Genomic DNA, 18,948 nt, shown 5'->3' with positions numbered 1-18,948 from the left:
GTATGGTCAAACAATCCCCCATGAACGAAAGGTGTGGAGAGCTCTTTATCCAGCAGTGGACTAACAAAGTGCCGTACAAAATTAATGTTTTTGTACGTATTTTCTTTTTGCATTTTCATACAGCTTTTAAACATCAGTGTCTCAAGAAGAAATAAAAAACTAAAAACATGCAAATGAAGAATATTAATGCAACACATTGTAAAATCTGTCATGACTCAACATTCACATAAAAGTGGTGCAAACATAGAACGAGTAATATATTCCAGTGTAATACATGCAGCAGCAGCAGCACTAATCCAAGGGCTAAGAGGCAACATGGCACAAACAAGTCCTTTTTTGTTCCCTCCACATACAAAAAAAATCTAAATCCGTTATTTATTTATTTACTTACTTCCCAAAGCGCTACACCGGCCTCCTGAATCGTGCGCATTTCGCAACGCTGTCGGGTGAGCGGAAACGTTCGCCAGAGTGTGCGATGTTTGTAAAAGCCCCGCACCGGGGAAGGAGGAGAGACGGGGAGGCATGCGAACGGCAAACGTCGCATCGCGGGCACTCAGCTTTCCGTGCCGATGGTGCTCGGGTTAAACGCCATAAAAATCCCTCGTGATGTTAAAGGTCACCCAGTAAACCGCCTCTCATTGTGCACTTCCCTGATGAGCATCCTCGATGGAATACAAATCACACCCCCCCTCCCTCTGCAATGACCCCTCTCCACGCACACACTCATTCCACTTGTTCGTTAGTCTCACGTGTGGGGCCTTGATGAAACACGTGCGTCTTGCCTGACTCCACCTCTTCCTGTTTCACCTCGAATTTGTCGAGAAAGCCGCTCGGGGTAATTGCCATTTAGAGATTTCTCTTTTTTTCGTGTTCAAGCTAAACTGTTACATATTTTTCCTTGTTTGGGGGCCGTAAAATTATTGGCGTGAGTGTGCCCAGAAGCGGACGTCAAGTGGCGACCGCGAGGTGCCCCATTATAAATCACAGCATGCCCCTAACCTACTTGCGATGGCGGCGGCGGGAGTGGGGGGGGGAATACCTCTGGCACATAAGTGCGATTCACACACGGCGTGCCAATGGGCTTCCTGGCCATCCGGTGTTGCGCGAGGCAGAGGACTTTTTAGCTTTATGAGTGGCACAGTTTGCAAAAGGATAGACAGCATGTGGTTTCATATACTCGTGGCCAAATGCAAGGCGGTGGTGAAAATTTGGCAAGAAAAAAGTAGGAGAATCGCTGCCTTCGAAACGTAAGCCTTCCGGATAATATTGAAAACGTTGTATGAAGAGCATGCAACGCACCTCGAAGTCCTGGAAAAAATACTGCAAAGTCACATCCCGTGCAGGTAACTGCAATATTCCGATATTAGGAAGCCACTGGAGTTGTGTACTTTTTAATCTAAATAAAAATAATTTCTTTAGAACTGCTGTTTATGTTTAGTTTGTTGGCCTTCTCCCACACCTCGAATTAGCACGCTTGGCTACGTACGGTGTGAAAGAAGTTATGAATACACGCAGTACTACAGACATGTCACCAGGATGAATAGTAACCGGCTGCAAAGGAGAGGGCTAATAAAAAATTACATTTATAATGGACAATTCATCCAGGGATCTCAGTGCGCCATGCGCGAAGTTAGGAAATATAAATACTACAAATACTGATAAAGACCACGGTCCGACTGGACGTCAACCATCCAACATTGGACTGGATGGAAAAAGAGAAGTGGAAAAGGCGCTGGCAAAGAGATTCCAGTGAAGGAATCCATCATGTTCCAAACAGCGTAGAAGGTCAAGGGGCTACGAGACTAATATATAGTTTTTAAATGCCATGCAGATTGTAGTTATTACTCTATTATTCGTTATCGTTAACTTTAAGAAAAACAAGGTGTGTCCCCATGCTCAAATGGGCATTGTTCGGTGCACATCTCCATTGGTAGCCCTTACCCAGGAGTGTAAATTCCACATTCACATGGCGAGGACCATCTCTCCAAAAGACAAATACATTTTGTCCTGCAGAAAAGCGGTATTCATGTGATTCCCTCTGGAGAGATGATGGAATTAGTTGACTCATAAGAACGATTTTAATTCACGAGTGTGATGCAGATGCTGTACTCCAGTGTCACCTGGCAATATAGATAAATAATTATGGGAATTCAAATTTAGGGTGGTGCGGTGGCACGCGTGGATAGTGCGCTGCGCTACTATGAACCTGATGACCTGGCGGGTTTGTCTCAAAGCCACGGCTCACTTCAGTGGTGAGTGATGTTTCAAAAGTACTGGGCCTCCTTCCCAACTTGCACTGACCAGCATGGTGAAGTATGGTCAAACATCTCCTCTGACTGATGCGGAATGGGGAGGTATTTATGCAGCAGTAGATTGACAAGGGGATTTAATAATTATTTTCATTATTTCGTGATGAAATGAGTGTAAAGATATTTAGCCACATTTCATTCATTATATATTTGATCACTTCTGAAAGAAAATCCACATTCCATATATTGTAATAATTGGTTATCTTGGCTCCTTTCTAGGAATTGTTTTTGTTAAAGGCACTTGAGAAGCACCGAGCTTGCAGCATCTACAAACATTTGTGTATAATTAACAGCGTATGGAAATCCACTTAACGCAGCCCATCTGACTCCTTATTGAACAGCAAGTGCTCGTAAATGCTGTTCATTAGAGCGTGTTTGCTCCTCTCGAGGGCACAAATGAAACCGCCCCATCGTTGTGTCCATTGCATCTGCTCGCCCAGCGAGCATTATCAATTAAAACAAACGCTCCCTCCTCCCATATACTGCAGCGCCAATCCTGAAAATAAAGTAAAAAATCGTGAAAAACAGCCACTGCCAATACTACAGCCATCCCAGCAGCAGCAGCACAATCATCCCACCAAGTTCCCATGACTCCCCAGGTCTCAACGAGCTTTTGTGAACAGTCCGGGTCAAGTGATGCGTGGGGGATGGGGGGAGAGAGTGGTGCTGGCACTTCTCAAAGATCCCATCTCTATTCCATTACGCATCGTTCAGAACAGCGTGGGCGTTAAGAGGACGGAGTGGGGGCCCAACGCAGAGCGGCTGCCCTGGTGATGATAGCGGAATGCGTGGCCACAATAACCCAACCAGCAAACACCACAAAAGCCACACAGAGCCCATGTGAGAGTCTTTGCAGAACGTTGGATAAATACAGGGAGGGCTGCTTAAAAAAATGTTGGGAAATAAATCATACCGCATTCACGAATTTATTCTAAATAAGGGTTGGTGAAAAAATATGCACGCTCGCACTTAACGAAGCATTTGGTCAAGGTTCGAAAGGAGAGTTCACCACTTTCCCCTCTAAGGCCCTTCTACATGGTCACTGTCAAGCAATGATCCATTCCTCCTGACAATGATTCATTGGGGCCTGCACGGCCTTGTCATTGTGTGGTCCAGTTGAGTTGCAAGCAGGGCACACACGGCCCCGCACATGGGTTATTCCACTCAAACATCAATCAGGACATTGCTCAAGTTGAATTTGCGTTTCCCACGTGAGAGCCAAATTTGGAAATAATTTGCACCCCATTTTAACACCAACCCATCCATCACCAAAACTGATTACGTAATAAGTATAACCCGTAAAAACAAAGTTTTTCACTATAAATCCTTTATATGCGTGGCAGCGAACTAAATATAAAGGATTTAAAAATATATTCGCCTGTGGAGGACGCGGGGATCGATCCCGCGACCTTTGGCATGGGAAGCAAGGGCGCTACCAACTGCGCTACTCCGCCACGGCCTGTGGGGGGGTTACGCTCTGGGCTCTTACACTCTGACGTTCAGCCAAAGCGATGAATGCGTTCTATTTGAATATATGTAAAAAAAAAATTTTGCCTAAAAAGTGTACAATTTTGGGAATTTCTTTTCACGAACATTAATTGTCTGGCACAACGAGTCTGTGTGGAAAATGTCAGCTCGATTGGATCACGGGAAGTGGGTTAAAAAACGACCGAAAGATTTGCACGATCCTAAGCAAGCAAGCAAGCACGCGCACTTAATATAAAGGATTTAAAAAAACACTTGAATAGGCAAACAATGTAGATGATGCATGTTTTTTTGTTGTTCGGATAAACAGTAGTGTGGTATAACAAATATAATGTAATATATTATGCTTATTTCAATTTGTCAAGCTATTGTGTAACTAATAATTGAGATATCTTTATCGATTCACCATTGGATCAGGTCCTCTCCTTGCTATACCAGTCAAAAGGGTTATTTGACCATACTTCACCATGTTGATCAATACAGTTTGGTGAAGGAGTGGGTGGGGGCTGGGGAGTGTAGTGGTTAGCACGCTGGACTACGAACCCAGCGACTCGTGTTTGATTCCCACTCACGGCCACTACCAGTGACGATTATCTGAACCGGTCCCAGGCCTCCCCTAGGTCGACTCAGTCTCATATGAGTAGCTGGTGCGGTGTGTAAATATCACCACTAGGGGGACAAAGGCGGCCGGGCGTGGTGCTGGCCACCCACCCCCTCGTGTGCCATATCGGCCTTCATAGGTGCTCGCTAACAGCACTTGCTCCTACAGTCTGTTAAGGCGAAACGAGATCTTGGTCTTAGGGGCTGGGGAGGGGGGTGCTCTCCCAGGATTGGCTCAGATCTCACTCGCCACTGATGATAGCAATGCCTGGGAATCACGCCCAGGACGCCAGGTTAAATAATGCAATGTGCTAACCACTGCACAACCGCTCAACCCCATTCTATGCCGTATGGTTTACTAATTGGCAAGTGGCAAGACTATTGCAATATACTTACTATAAGCTCACGATAAATAGCACTTCTTCAAAGTACTCGTCAGAGGACTCTAAAGTACAAAGTTGGAGTACTGTCGTCGAAAGGACTCGGCCATTGCCATCTGCCATGGGCAAGACACGGCACGTGACTATGTATGTTGAACTTCTTTCGCGCCGTACGCAGCAAACCGTGCTGACCGAATGGGTGGCCAGTGGCCGAGGCTAATGACTGAATGACAGCCAAAGGGATGGGAGCACACCCGAGTGGATGAACCACTGCGGCGATGGAGTGACGAAATCAGCTCGTGTGCAGGAGCCAGATGGATTGTTGCATCACGTGACCGTGAGAGATGGCGGCTTGAGGAGGCATTCATCCAGCAGTGGATAAATGGTTGACGATGATGAAGGCAGTGTTATTAAGAATGGTTTATTTGTGCTTGTACGCCACCACCAACGCAGTCGGGTTTTCTATGATTATTCTCGAGGCAATTGGCTCCAAATCGCAAGCTCGACACGGCATACAGTCCTTTGAAACGATTCGAAACTCAATCAAGCTTTTCTACGTATACATTCTAAACAAGCAGGAAGAAATTAAAAAAATCCCCCATGCCCAAAAACGAAGGTTGGAGCGGTGCTCATATCCACTTGCCGGCCCAGATTCAGCGGTGAAACATTCCACATTCCACTGGCGGGGAGCCACTCGGACCCGTACGTTAATCATTAACGTCTCAAGCATCTGGCTGCCAACATTGGTTGGCATGCACTAATAAGTCGGCGAATGCTACCGAAGTGTGCGGCAGGTATGTGAGCAATGCGTGGAGCATGGTTTAATTCCGAACGGTTTCCACGAGTTGCCTCCACGGGTGACTCACGAAGCGGCAACATTCCTCTGTAGGAAGTCCTTATAAGGAGCCGGGCTGGAGCTTGCCAGAGGAATTCCATCATTTTTGGACAGCGCCCCCGTGTGCAATCCGCTTTCGCGGCGCCGACGTAAAACTCTCGCCAACGGAAAGTTATTGTAAGGCTGTCGATGCAAGCCCGCATGGAACGTCTGAACATTTATTTTTTCCACCCGCATTGATTGCAGTCGTGGGTGCATAAGAGGCATGGTGGCATCATATGAATTCGTTCAATTCGTTGCTTGTCTGTTGTGTTTTTTTTTGTTGAAAGCGTAACGTGTGCAACGCAGACGTGAGCGTTGCGCACGTTACGATGATGGATTTTTAAACCGACGGACATTCTTGACATTGCGAGTGAAGTCTACCTGCTCACGTGCGCTTTGGGTGGAGATGTATCTCCGTCGGTGGTCCCGAGACAGTCGTGGCAATTCGACGTTGCTATGGCGTGGACCAGGTGTTTCCCGAGGACGTGTGTCGATGCACGAGGCATATGCGGTCATTGTGCATGCTGATGTTGTAGGAGTAACATGTGGTCTATTTTCCCAGGCACTCTGCTATCGGCCGACTCAGCCTTAAATGATCACTTGGAACGCAGTGCAAAGATTTATACCCAGGAAATAAAGGCGGCCAGTTATGCGTGGATGCTTGCCCTTATCACGCCGACATTAATAGGTGCTCGCTGACCGCACGTGATCCTGTGGTAGTCAGAAGGATTTAGTCCTCGGCTTTAAAACCTAACCACTCGGTAGCACATTTGTGAAATAGCCAAAAGGTGGCCGTCATTTATCGAATGCCACCACGCCGTGGGAACGTGGAATTGCCGGCACTGGCTCAACACCACCGGCGAAGATTTGCGTCAGGGATGCCCTGAGACTTTCTTGTGGGGGAAATCACTTTTTTTTTACTAAACGGAGAAAATCTGCTTATCGACAAAATAAAATGTGCACACACGAACACACAAATGCCCAAAATCCTCCGTGTTGACATCCAGGTGGGTGGGGCAAGTTATGTTAGCGAGCACCTATTAACGTCCTTAATACGAACTCACATCACCCCCAGTGCTGATCTTCACTCATCACACCATGTAGGCACATGACTCACATGAACCTGTATCCAGGATAGGTGTTTCTATTCCCACTGATCACTGTTGACATTGTCTCGCTTGCAACACAAGTGTTTGCATGGGAACACGCACACAATCATATTCCACGTTGTTGGGGCAATGGCTATTCGCGAGTTCTTCTTAAGACCGGCCGCCTTTCTTTCCCCAATGCTGATGTTTCCATACCGCACCAGGTATACGCATTCACTGCTGAGTCGACCTATGAAAAACCACGAAACGCTTCAGATAATCACCACTGCTGTTAGCCGTGAGCCAGGAATCAAGCTCAAATCACCGGTTTCGTAGCACGATGCGCTAACCGCTACGGCCACCGCTCCTCACACGGCCACACACACACGCGCGCAAAGCACACGTACACACGCGTGCGTGCAGGCAGACAGGCAGTCAAAGTTGATTTTTCCGTCTGGCCGGAGGCTTACGGCTTTTGGGCGGCGCATTGAGTCATTTCCCTCCTCACCCTCGCGGCACGGAGGAATGGCGCGTGTCTGGGAGTCGGGTGTTGGTGCTCCGAGCCAGGCAGATCGGTGCGAAAGTAGCATTCACAGCCCGAGCCAAGGAATGCGAACTCCCACTCCCCTACCCCCTCGTTCACCCCCTCATCCCCCGTGGAGAGCGGGGGTGGGGGGGGAATGAGAGGGGTGGGTAGGGAGCTCAAGGGTATAAATGCAGAGAGGGAACCCTCGGTGCAGCAATCGGTCTTTCCTACCCAGTCGAAGAAGCAAGAAAGAAGTGGTTGAGATTTCTAAGCTCTCTCTCTCTATATATATACCTACATCAGCAAAGTCTTAGCTGAGTGTGTGAAAGAAAAGACAGCAACCTTAGCCTCCGCTTGCGCTCGAGATCGTCATGGCAAGAATCCTCATCCTCTGCGTGGTCCTTATTGCCAGCCTCTATCAGGTAAGCGGCCTTCTGTCTGACAGCGGTTATGGGGCTCTGCTGAGTTTATTTTTTTGGTGACTTTTTTTGTCCGAGTGGTAATAAGTGTACATCTTTTAGGCGTCACGGTAGCTAGCGCGTTGGCAATTGTTGGTTGGAAACAAGCATGAGCCTTACTACGACGGACGTTTGCGAGATTGCAAGGCGCCTTTGTCCAGGTGTTGCGTTGTATGTTTTTTGGATACATTTCACACACACACACACAGGTGCGCCCTGTAGATTACGTGGGCGATTTGTAATTTTAAAAAACAACGCAAAGTCCGATTAAGTTGTGAGTTTAAAGAATGCCGTGTAGGATGCCCCGCGCTCAAGCGATCGCTGAGCGATGCTCATCTCTGCTTTGCAAGGTTCCGAGCGAGTAAATGTCGATTCCACGTTGCTATGGCAGACAGGCGGGAGGGGGGGGGACCAGTATATCCATGGGACAGCCACTTAATTTTTGAAACGCGGTGACGAAATTGCATTGCGTGGATTTTCTTTGCAAATTCTAACTTTGTGTGTGTCTCTGTGTCTGTGCACCACAACAACAACACATGCGCACACACACAGGCTGCATGCCAGCAGTGCTCCAATGTCTGCCGCTGCCCGAAAGAGCCCCCCGTGTGCCCCGTGGGCGTGAGCCTGGTGGCCGACGGCTGCGGCTGCTGCAAGGTGTGCGCCAAGCAGCTGGGAGACGTGTGCACCGAGGCGGACTCGTGCGACCCGCACCGCGGCCTCTACTGCGCCTTCAGCACCGATCTGCAGATCAGGATCGGCGTCTGCTCTGGTGAGAGGCGTGAACGCGCACCCAGAGCGCTCAGACACACGCGCGCACACACACACACACGCCGTGGGACACGCGGCATATACCGCCTGGAGCACACGCATGGCTCACACATGCATGGGTCACACACGCATGGCTCACACATGCATGGGTCACACTCTCTTATTTGGATGACGCAAAAACCTGAAGCGCACACGAATATATAGCCTCCACGGGTTTGTTGGAGCAAGTGCTGTTGATGAGCACTTACGCAGGCCGACACGGCACACGAGGCGGTGGGTGGCCAACACCACGCCCGGCCGTCTTTGTCTCCCTAGTGGCGATGTTTACGTATCGCTCCAATCACTCATTCGAGGCGGAGTCGACCTAATCGTCACTGGCGTTGACCCGTGAGCACAAATGGAACTCGGGTCGCCGGCTTTGTAGCGCAGTGCGCTAACCGCTACACACACACAGACTCACGGAACACATCGTCTGGATTTCACACCTGGAACAAACACATCTGGCTCACTCGTGCTTGGCTCATACACACCTCGGGGCGATTCATTGGTTGATGCGCAAACACCTGGGGGCGCGCGTACATAGCAAGCACAACGATCGCTGCACGCCTCTTAACGCGTATCTTGGGCACAGACTCACTCACACCTTGCGCAACGAGAAGACAGTGGCTATGGGCTCCACCTGCAGGGCGAATGTGCGCGTTGTAGCTTCACTGTGTTGCACGGTTCAGGTGGAGGCGTCTTCTCTTTATTTAAAAAAACTAAATTAAACTTTTTATTTCAAAACGAAACTATTTATTTGACCAGGTAAAGCCCACTGAGCTATATATCATTTTTTTTTCATAAGCGACCTCGCCACAAACGATAGCTCAACGAAGTGGCTTTATCACGTGCAAATTGAGAGCAGCCAAATACTCTCTATCATGAACGCGTGGAGGAGGGGGGGGGAAACCCGGAGGACCCGGAGATAAAATCCAGCAAGCGGGCTGAGAGACCGAACGCTCTCAAACCAGGCTTGGGAGCTACAGGGATTCATCGTGGAGCGTTTCAAGGGATACCTTTGGTGTTCATTCGTGCGCGTATTAACCGGTGCAAAAAAATGCACCAGCTGTTCTTACACTGAGGAGAGAATGTAAACAATACGAGCGCGAATTATGTGCAAGAGTGCAACACTTGTCAGTCAAATGTAAACAAACTTAATATTTACGGGGCAAAAACAATATCCAAGTATGTGGTGGAAAACGAACGCATCCTTCGATGAAATTTATATTTAAACGTAATAAAAAGTGGTCAAAATGGTAAAGTGCCGGAATTGTAACTGCGAATGTTGTGGTCCTCCATCGCCATCTAGTGATTAGAATGGTGCACTTACATCATCATCATCATCACCGTCATTGGCGATTAACGCAGTCTTGCGCGGTTATAAATGTTCATATGATGTGTTGTTAGTCACTGTTGAGTACAAATACAACGCTTGGTGGCCAAATATAACATTTCCAGCACATCTTTCGAGAGGGCACTCTTTCAGCATTGCACGACACACAAGGGGACGTCTAACAGCGCATTAGTAAAATTCCTGTACAGCCTTTTCACAATCCACTACTGGATAAAGGGCTTTCCCCCACATTTTTACCCCAAAGAATACGAATTCCTGCAGCCACCAAACCTTTAAGTCCAGATTGAACTTAACCCCTTCCCTTTTCCCCTTCCTCTTGACCGTGCAGCTCGCGACGGAGTGCCGTGCGAGCTGGGTGGCACCGTGTACCTCAACGGCGAGAGCTTCGAGCCCAGCTGCAAGTACCGCTGCACGTGTGTGGACGGAGCCATCGGCTGCGTGCCGCTGTGCGCGCAGGACGTGCGGCTGCCCAGCGCCGACTGCCCGCACCCGCGGCACGTCAAGCTGCCCGGCAAGTGCTGCGAGGAGTGGGTGTGCGACGGACGCAAGGAGCCCAACTCCACGCCACTCGGGGGATTCGCCCTACCCGGTAAATATCAACAACAACAACATAAACACGTGGGGGTTGGGGTGTAGTGGAGAGGATGGGTGGGGGGGGATTTGCACGTATTACCGATACACATCTGATTGAACAAAAAATGAAGCGTTCAAAGAATCAGGGATCCTCATACCAGCAGTGGAATGATCATGGCTAATGATGATGATTAAACTCAATTGACTAATCGTCCCACCTCTACACCCAATTGACCTAGAGTTGTATTCATGATATACTCACTCGCCCATGGCATTAACAATCTGTCAAATTTCATGGGAGGTTCAACCGTGACCCATGGTGAGCTGGCAGTCCCTCCCTTCATCAGCCCCTCCCACTTCTAAATAGCCACGCCCACTCCGTCACTGGCCCCGCCCACACAGTGAGCGTGGTGCCCTTCTCGCCTGCCGCTCTGATATTGACCTCGCCTACCGCTCACGGGCTCCCTCCGCCAACGACACCCACAATGTTTACTTGACAGCCCCTTTTAAACCCACCGCTGGACACGAACGCATTCGCACAACACCCCTTTTTGCCTGTTTCAAGGCCGTAATTATAATGTATATTGGTGGGGACACAGGTTGTACTTTATTAATCCCTAATCTCTGCCATTACATACAATAAAACAAGAAAAGGTAAAAAAAGAAAAAAACAGAGCAATGTAATACAATACACTATTAGACATTATTGTAATAAATAAAAAGACCATCCTATGTGTTAGTGAATTTTTAAAATATTTTAGACAAGAAATGACAGGAAATTAGTTATTAAAATTTAGATTTTTTTTTTTCTGGGGGGGGATCCCCAGACCCCCTGGAAGATTTGGTGCCCCCCCAATGTTGACTCGATGGCTACGGCCTTGATTTGTTTTAAACCACACTTTACAGCGGCGATGAAAATCACAACAACGCACTAACACGCGCATCGCCTTCCTCCCCGTCCTCTTGCGGCGCAGCGTACCGCCAAGAGGAGACCTACGGCCCCGACCCGGAGTCGGTGCGCGACAATTGCATCGTGCAGACCACCGAGTGGAGCGCCTGCTCGCACACGTGCGGCCTCGGGGTGTCGTCGCGCGTCACCAACGACAACCGCCAGTGCCGCCTCGAGCGCCAGACCCGCCTGTGCACGGTGCGACCCTGCGACGTGCCGCTCCAGGATGTCATCAAGGTACGTTTGCTTTGGGGCAAGGGGCTCCCGGGTTACGAACGCACGGGGGGTCAGCCGGAGAATTGGAAACAAATGGCACGCGAATGCAACTCGCACTCCTCTGCGTTAGCGGGCGCACGCGAATCGCCGACGGCACTCGTGTTGGTGGGTCACCGCACACTGCGTCTGCCACCCGAGATTTGATTATTTTCTGAACTGGTTCTGGGCCTCCCCGAGGTTGACTCGGCCTTAAATGAGTACCTGGCACAGTGTGCAAACATCAGCACTGGGTCGGGGCAATATTTCCGGCCACACAACCCCCTGAGTGTGCCGTAAAAAACCTGCCTTCAACGGTAGCAGCCCACCAACAGCGGTGTGCGGCCACACAGAATCTCAACGGTGCGTCCGGAACGACACTTTTTTTTCCGTGGGTCGTATCAGTACCCGCGACCAACCCGCTTGCGCACGCATTGACCCGCGTCTCTTTCTCCCTCTCCCTCTGTCAACCTGTCCGCAGAAGGGGAAGAAGTGCATGCGCACCCCGAAGGCGGCCAAACCCAAGCGCCTCGAGTTCTCCGGCTGCACGAGCGTCAAGACGTTCCGGCCCAAGTATTGCGGGCAGTGCACAGATGGCCGCTGCTGCACCCCGCACCACACGAGCACGGCCGCCGTGGACTTCCGCTGCCCCGGCGGCGAGCGCCTGCGCCGGCAAGTCATGGTCATTCACACGTGCGCCTGCCACTACAACTGCCCCGGCGCCAACGACGTCTTCGACTCGCCCTACCAGCGGCACATGATCGGCGACATGGCCAGGAAGTGAACGGGGCTTTGCCGGCGGAGACGATACGGACAAGTGTTACCAACCATTCCCCAACCCCCCCCCCCCTCCTATTAAGTTCACCGTGGCCCAGAGGTCGCAAACGGGGTTGATTCCTTACCTGTACCCGTACCCGGCCGCACCAGGGTCGCAAATGGGTACCCGTACCCGGCCAGGTACGGATACCCGTTCCCTACCCGTAGCCGGGTATCGGGTAGGGTACGGGTATCGGGTACCCGGTTGCGACCTCTGCCGTGGCCCAGTGCAGCTGGAGTGGCATCTGGACAGGGCCCGTGGATGAAACGAGAGCCCTCTACTGGCAGGGCAGACCCTCGAGTATGGCTTTACATTATGTAACTCAGTTTGGATGTGTTGCATGTACCCGTTTTTGTCAATCCACTGCTAGATGAGGACCTCCCTCACGCCGTTGCAGGCCGTGAGGGATATTTGACCATACTTCACCACGCTGGTCAGTGCGGGTTGGTGAAGTTAGGGGGTTGGTGGGGGTGCAATACAGCAATTAAGTTTGCTGCACTGCCCTCTACTGCCCACAGCGCCTGGTGCAGTGTTGGGCATGGTGGCCAACCACATCTCCAAGTGCTATACAGGCTCTGGCCTGCTTGGCTTCTGAGATGCTAGCTTCGAAGATCTGACGAGATCGGGCGCGTTCCGAGTGAATGGTCCTAGGCCACTTTAGATACGAGTGAAATTTGTAATTGATGTATGTGACTCTACCCTCCAAAAAACCTTGAAACTTGTCTTGGGGGTTGTGTGAAATATGAACTTGGCTACTTATGAATGTGGTGAATAATTAGATACAGTGGTGCGTACATAGAAAACTAAATCAATGCACATTGATGGGTTAATACGTAATCTTTAATCATGATTGACGATCTTTAGGCCAGAATTGCCTTTAGTGCACCTGAACGCGTTCCTCTAAGAACACAACTTTACGACTGTAAATATTCCTACTCTTGAGTTTATACTAATTAAACGTACAACGTATAATTATTGAAGCATAATTTTGTGCAAACTCATATAGTCCCTTATTTATAAAGTTCAACCTTTTTTTTATATATATAATGTAAATGTAACATATCTATGTGTTAACAAAGTGTGGTATGGTGACGTTTATGGGTCTGACATTCATTTCAAATTCTGCGATATTTGACAACTTATAAGTTATTGATCATTTGGCACCACGTGTAGCCACTTCATATCTAAACAGTTTTCTCTGATATAATAATATATTTATCATGCCTTTCTTTGGTTAATCGAGTGCAGATTTCTAATTGGTTACCTTTTCAGGATTTAGTGACATGTTGTACATATTGTATATAACTTGTACAATGTTTAACTTATGCTGTATATCAACCATGTTGCTGTCGTGTTTCATTTCTTTTGTTTACGTGCTTTTTAGTTTCAGTGTATTAATATGCAGCTTATAGGGCATACCTATGTTTGCAATGGTATTGAATGCATTTGCACTTGTGCAATAAAGTTTATTTTTGATACAGTTCGCCGAGTTTTTGTGACATTGACCACGTTTCTGTAAAAAAATTTAACCTGACTTGGTCAACCTGTGGGAATATTTGGGCTAATATCGACAAAATGTTTTCATTAAATGAAAGAAAAGGATGCCCCGATAGCCTAAACAGACTGTTGGGGCAAGCCCTGTGAGCGAGAACATATGATTCTCATGGCGGTGCCCTGTGGCAATTAAATATTTTATTTCTGGGACACTATTTTTTCCAGGGGTGTACTTAACTCCGCGACTGGGGTTCCAATCAATCCGAAATCAGTGCTACTCCACGATGTCGAAACGCAGCGAGGACGATTGCGCCGAAACCGTGAACGCTCGCGGTACGCACCGTAGTGGTGCATCGTGTACAGCTCGTCGAGATGAGTCGATTGCCGCATCGCCCACCATCAACAGACTAAAAATGACTGCATCACGGACATTATGCGAGAGCCGGGGTACTATGGAACCCCGGGGTACCGCCATAAGGTTCATATAAAGGCTGGTAAGGCACACGAGGGGGTGGATGGCAAAAACCACGCCCGACCGCCTTTATCTCAATAACATCTTCCCAATACTGACGTTTACACACTGCACCAGATACTCATTTGAGGCAGAGTCGACCTAGGGGAGGCACAGGACAGGTTCAGATATTTCTTACCGACGTTGGCTGTAAGCAGGAATTGGGTTTGCCGGCTTCATAGCACAGTGCACTAACTACCAGAGGTGGGACAAAGTCATTGTTATGCAAGTCCAAGTCGAGTCGCAAGTCATCAAATTCATGACTCGAGTCTGACTCGAGTCCAAGTCACATGACTCGAGTCCACATCTCATAGGTGGGACAAAGTCATTGTTATGCAAGTCCAAGTCGAGTCGCAAGTCATCAAATTCATGACTCGAGTCTGACTCGAGTCCAAGTCACATGACTCGAGTCCACACCTCTGCTAACTACTATACTACTTCTCCCTATTACATCCACACACCCATAGGCATGGACAGTCACACACATATACCTACACAGACACGCACATCCACAGATACACAACCACAAATCCGCAGGCATGCATATACCCACACATGTCCGCATGGAAAGACACCCACACCCCCGCACATATCCACATGAATACACCATGATCCACTGGTCCAAACTCTCATTCAAAGGGACACACAAATGTGTGTGCACACACAAGACAGCCACAGAAACACCTTCACATAGACATTCATGCACACGTGTCCATAAACACATCAGCACTACATCAGCACCACATCAGGACGCCTTTGTCTTTTCCTCTGTGCAAACGTTTACACGGTGCACCGGCAAAGAATTCAAGGGTGAGTCGACCAAGGGGAGGTCCAGGAATGATTGCTAGTGGGAAGTGAAATCAGATTTGTAGCGCATTGCGTCAATCACTACACCACTCATACTCACACACCTCCTATTAGCACGGTTGGCTACGTACCATGCGAAAGAAATTCAACAAATATACACCCATACAGGCCTCTATGGACGGACGCCCATACTCAAAGCAGAGAATCTACAACATATTGAGTCACTAATTTGATTGATTTTTATTGACAGACCCAGGTTTAGAGACGATGAACATCCGCAAGCTTTAAGAACTTAGCCTCAGCGGGGAGATCAAGGGACAGTCAAGGTGTCTCACTTTTGGGGGGGGGGGTGTGGAGGGGTCAGGAAGAGGCAGTGTCATAGCTTGTCAAAAAACCCATCTTAATTGATGGCACTGTAGCATAAAATGCACTACCCTATATATGCAATTTAACCAGGAGCGAGAGAACCAGTGAGACGTCCAGAGTGATTTTTTTTTAGCAAGGGCGACCTGGGAGGGCGAGCAATCTGGGACAAGAGATTTCAAATTTAGGGTCAGCCTGTCTGCAAATAAACTGCTTGTAAACTTCCAACAAAGTGGTACTCATTTTGTCTACTCCAGATGGATGACGTCGACCGGAATTTGAACTGGCATCCTTTAGATTGTGCATCAAATCGTTTGAGCACAGTGCTACCAAGCGAGTGTATGTGTAGGACTTGTATTATTTAGCACTCTAAACGATCCAAATTGAGTGTGACAGGATTGATATACAAACACATGGTTTTCAGATTAATCTGACGATTGCCATTCTACCTTCACACACAAAATGAAGGCCGCTCGATCGGGTGTTCCTAAATTATATTCCACTTCCAAGCAAATTGCCGGCACTTGTCTAAGTCTTTGGAGCAGTGGGTGGCGTTCGGTAAAATCTTTCAATTAAAATCACACTCATTGAAAACGAACTTGTAGACGATCGTTTGAACTAACAACACGATTTCACGGTCAGTATCATGATAAAAAAACAACAACACACGATTAATATAATTAGAGATTCCTTTTTTTTTTTAAATGCCCACGCATTCAAATTTGTATTGCTGAATATTCTAAAAAGTTAATTGTACATTCTTCAAATTAAAATTACATTACTTATGGCACTAGAGCTCGGTTTCAAAGACGTGCAGGTAAGTCTTGGAGCGGAGGACTTGGTTCTGGTCACGGCTGGGATCTTGGTAGAAGCTGAGGCCGGAGAGAAGCTCAACATCGCGGACACGCGCCGTGTGAGTCCTTACTCGCTCCTCCACCCATGCTTCCTGAGCCGCTCCGGTCTGCAGCAAAACCACAGGGACAATACGCAAGGTTACTGATGTTGGCAGGCTGCGCTGGCATGGTGTGGGGTGAAAAGGTGGCATGGCGAGCACATTGTGCTATGAACCCGGCGACCAGCGGCGTTCGCATAGTTGGCATGGGTCCTGGTGCAAGAAAGGAAATAAAGTGACCCTTTCCCAATTTCCCTCCTCTTAACCCTTTCCCATTTAGATGAGGTACGTGTACGTCATTGGAATGGAACCGGAAGAAAAAGTTAAATAAAATAACTTCATCGGTACCGAGTTTGGCACCAGCTATCATAGAGTGCAGTGGTGTCGCTACAATTCTCTGCGGTGAGTACAGTGTCTTTAAATATTATTAACGCTGAACCGTTCCGAGATTCAGTGGTGAACGGGATCCAGCCTGCAACTTGCAGTCATCTCGGAACGGGAAAGGGATAATAGTCTGTCGCCTGAGAACCTCCGGCCTGTGGGCTCCAGTGCAGTTGCAACACCTGCACACGCAATAGCTACACCACTGCCGGCGACCCGAAATCAATTCTCAGCCGCAGCAAACACGAGTGGCGAGTGTGGCAAATGAACCTGTACCGGGCCCCTTCTTCCTCCGACTCGCGCAACCAAGCAGCTCGGCGAGACATGGTCAAACAATCTCCATGACCGACACGGACCAGAGGTCCTTTACCCAGCACTTGACGAAGGTCTGGCAGATGCCAAGCGGGCTACCTGGCAACTCTCGCTGTTGTCGGGGCGGTGTGGTAGAACGAAGGCGGTGTTGACCACTTGGCCCGTGCAGTTCCCAGCAGGCTGACCTTTGCAGCTTGTGAGCACCACGAAGTAGTGCGTGGGGATGGGAATGCCCGTGCCCTCTACAAACCTGCCACTCGAGCAAGCACAGCGAGCACGGCAATCACGCACAACACTCCGAATGCAGTTTGACCAACGCATATACAGGGACTCCTCGAACTACGAACGTTTGACTTACGAACTTTCAGAGATACGAACAAACCTGTCCGTATGTCCGGTTGCCTGTTCGGACCGAGAGTCGTAAGTTCAACCGCTGCGCGATAGGTGGCGGTGGTGGCATCTACATCTGCAGAACGTGAAGAGCTAGTGGCATCTATATCTGCATGAGATTAACTTTTACAGCCACGTTGTACATGCCGTACAACATGTTTGTAATCGACAGGAGTAACGTTGGACTTACGAACAGACCTCTGGAACCTAACTCGTTCATAAGTCGAGGAGTCGCTGTATAACGCAGGCAGTAAAGCGTTGCTTAGTTGATCAAATGAATTCACATTTCACTCATCTGTCACCCAAGCCCACCGTGTCTCACGTTCTTCTGGCCGTGATCCTCACCGAGAACACAGAGTTGGTTATCGTTCAAAAAAATTGTCAAAGTTCGCACGTACACACGCGTTGTCTTCTTGCTTCTGCTCTACGTGTCTCTGTCACTCAAGGGCCCCAAGTCACCTCCGCATTTACTCGAGGGCTGCAGGGTGCACCGCGACCTCTCACTCATCAGCCACCACGCAGACAGGGAGCCTCCAGGCATTGTTAAAAAAAAAACATCGTGGTGCCCCATCGAATCGTAGACTCACCAATACGACAGCACACTAACACACCCGCACACTAGCAGGGCCTACACCGTGATAATTCCCAGGGCGTGACACACCCCGGACAGCACAACAACTCCCCCCCCCCCCCCAGTGCCTTCTTATGCACCTCTCACGTCCTCTGACGTGGGACGGTGGGAGTCACATGACTGCCCAAGTGTATCTGGGGGGAAGGGGTTGGGTCTAAAAAGTACCACTCACTTGCCCTAGGCCAATCATCAGCCAATGTTACTCGTTGCTATTACACAATTACCACACGTTCGTCACGAGGTGGCGCCAATAGACACACAACTTATGATAACCATAACCACACCTGTTAAACATCCACGAATGAGCCTTACAGATCATTGCGTATGGTCGTACAACACCCATGACCGAGATGGTGTGTGGGGAGTGAAGGGCTTTAAATATCTGGCATTTCTCAGATGGTGCAGGGAGGTCAGTTGAATCTGGGGGATGTGCTCACTCCGCAATTTCTTCTGGTTTGTCAGCGATGCCGTCGAAGTTGTAGTCAAAGACGGGACCGCTCACAACGTTAAGCCCATCTGACTCCACAGCGTACTTGACCAGCAGGACTTTGTGGAAGAAATTCCATAACTCTGAAAAGAGTGAAATTGGCTTATACTTAATAGTAACCTCAAAACATATGTTTATTAGAAATGAACTGCATCAAGTGCCATAGAAGATGAACATTGCATGTTAACAATCTTTATTTTTTTAC

The 18,948-nt window shown here is 48.8% G+C and overlaps 2 protein-coding genes across 3 annotated transcripts in view; one reads left to right on the top strand and one right to left on the bottom strand.

The window, feature by feature from the left end:
* The first annotated feature begins 7,477 nt into the window (after positions 1 to 7,477).
* On the top strand, positions 7,478 to 13,958 carry CCN2 (cellular communication network factor 2). Its single transcript, XM_078856735.1, has 5 exons — positions 7,478 to 7,687; positions 8,276 to 8,492; positions 10,213 to 10,473; positions 11,432 to 11,643; positions 12,140 to 13,958. The coding sequence occupies exons 1-5, from the start codon at positions 7,637 to 7,639 to the stop codon at positions 12,440 to 12,442; spliced, it is 1,044 nt and encodes a 347-aa protein (XP_078712861.1). The 5' UTR covers positions 7,478 to 7,636; the 3' UTR covers positions 12,443 to 13,958.
* Positions 13,959 to 15,520: 1,562 nt separating this feature from the next.
* The window catches only part of LOC144932546 (venom phosphodiesterase CdcPDE-like), a 40,109-nt gene continuing 36,681 nt past the window's right edge, over positions 15,521 to 18,948 (bottom strand). For both annotated transcript variants that reach the window (XM_078856736.1, XM_078856737.1), the window contains 3 exons: positions 18,694 to 18,826; positions 17,335 to 17,485; positions 15,521 to 16,611 (listed from right to left, as the gene is read on the bottom strand). In XM_078856736.1, coding sequence (XP_078712862.1) covers positions 16,441 to 16,611; positions 17,335 to 17,485; positions 18,694 to 18,826 — 455 coding nt within the window. In that variant the 3' untranslated portion in view covers positions 15,521 to 16,440. The remainder of the gene's footprint in view (positions 16,612 to 17,334; positions 17,486 to 18,693; positions 18,827 to 18,948) is intronic.

This window comes from Lampetra fluviatilis, chromosome 5 (assembly GCF_964198595.1).
Source record: "Lampetra fluviatilis chromosome 5, kcLamFluv1.1, whole genome shotgun sequence".
In the NCBI taxonomy this organism is placed as follows: Eukaryota; Metazoa; Chordata; class Hyperoartia; order Petromyzontiformes; family Petromyzontidae; genus Lampetra; species Lampetra fluviatilis.
The sequence above is the reverse complement of the archived record's forward strand: the minus strand, read 5'-3'. Positions and strand labels throughout refer to the sequence as shown.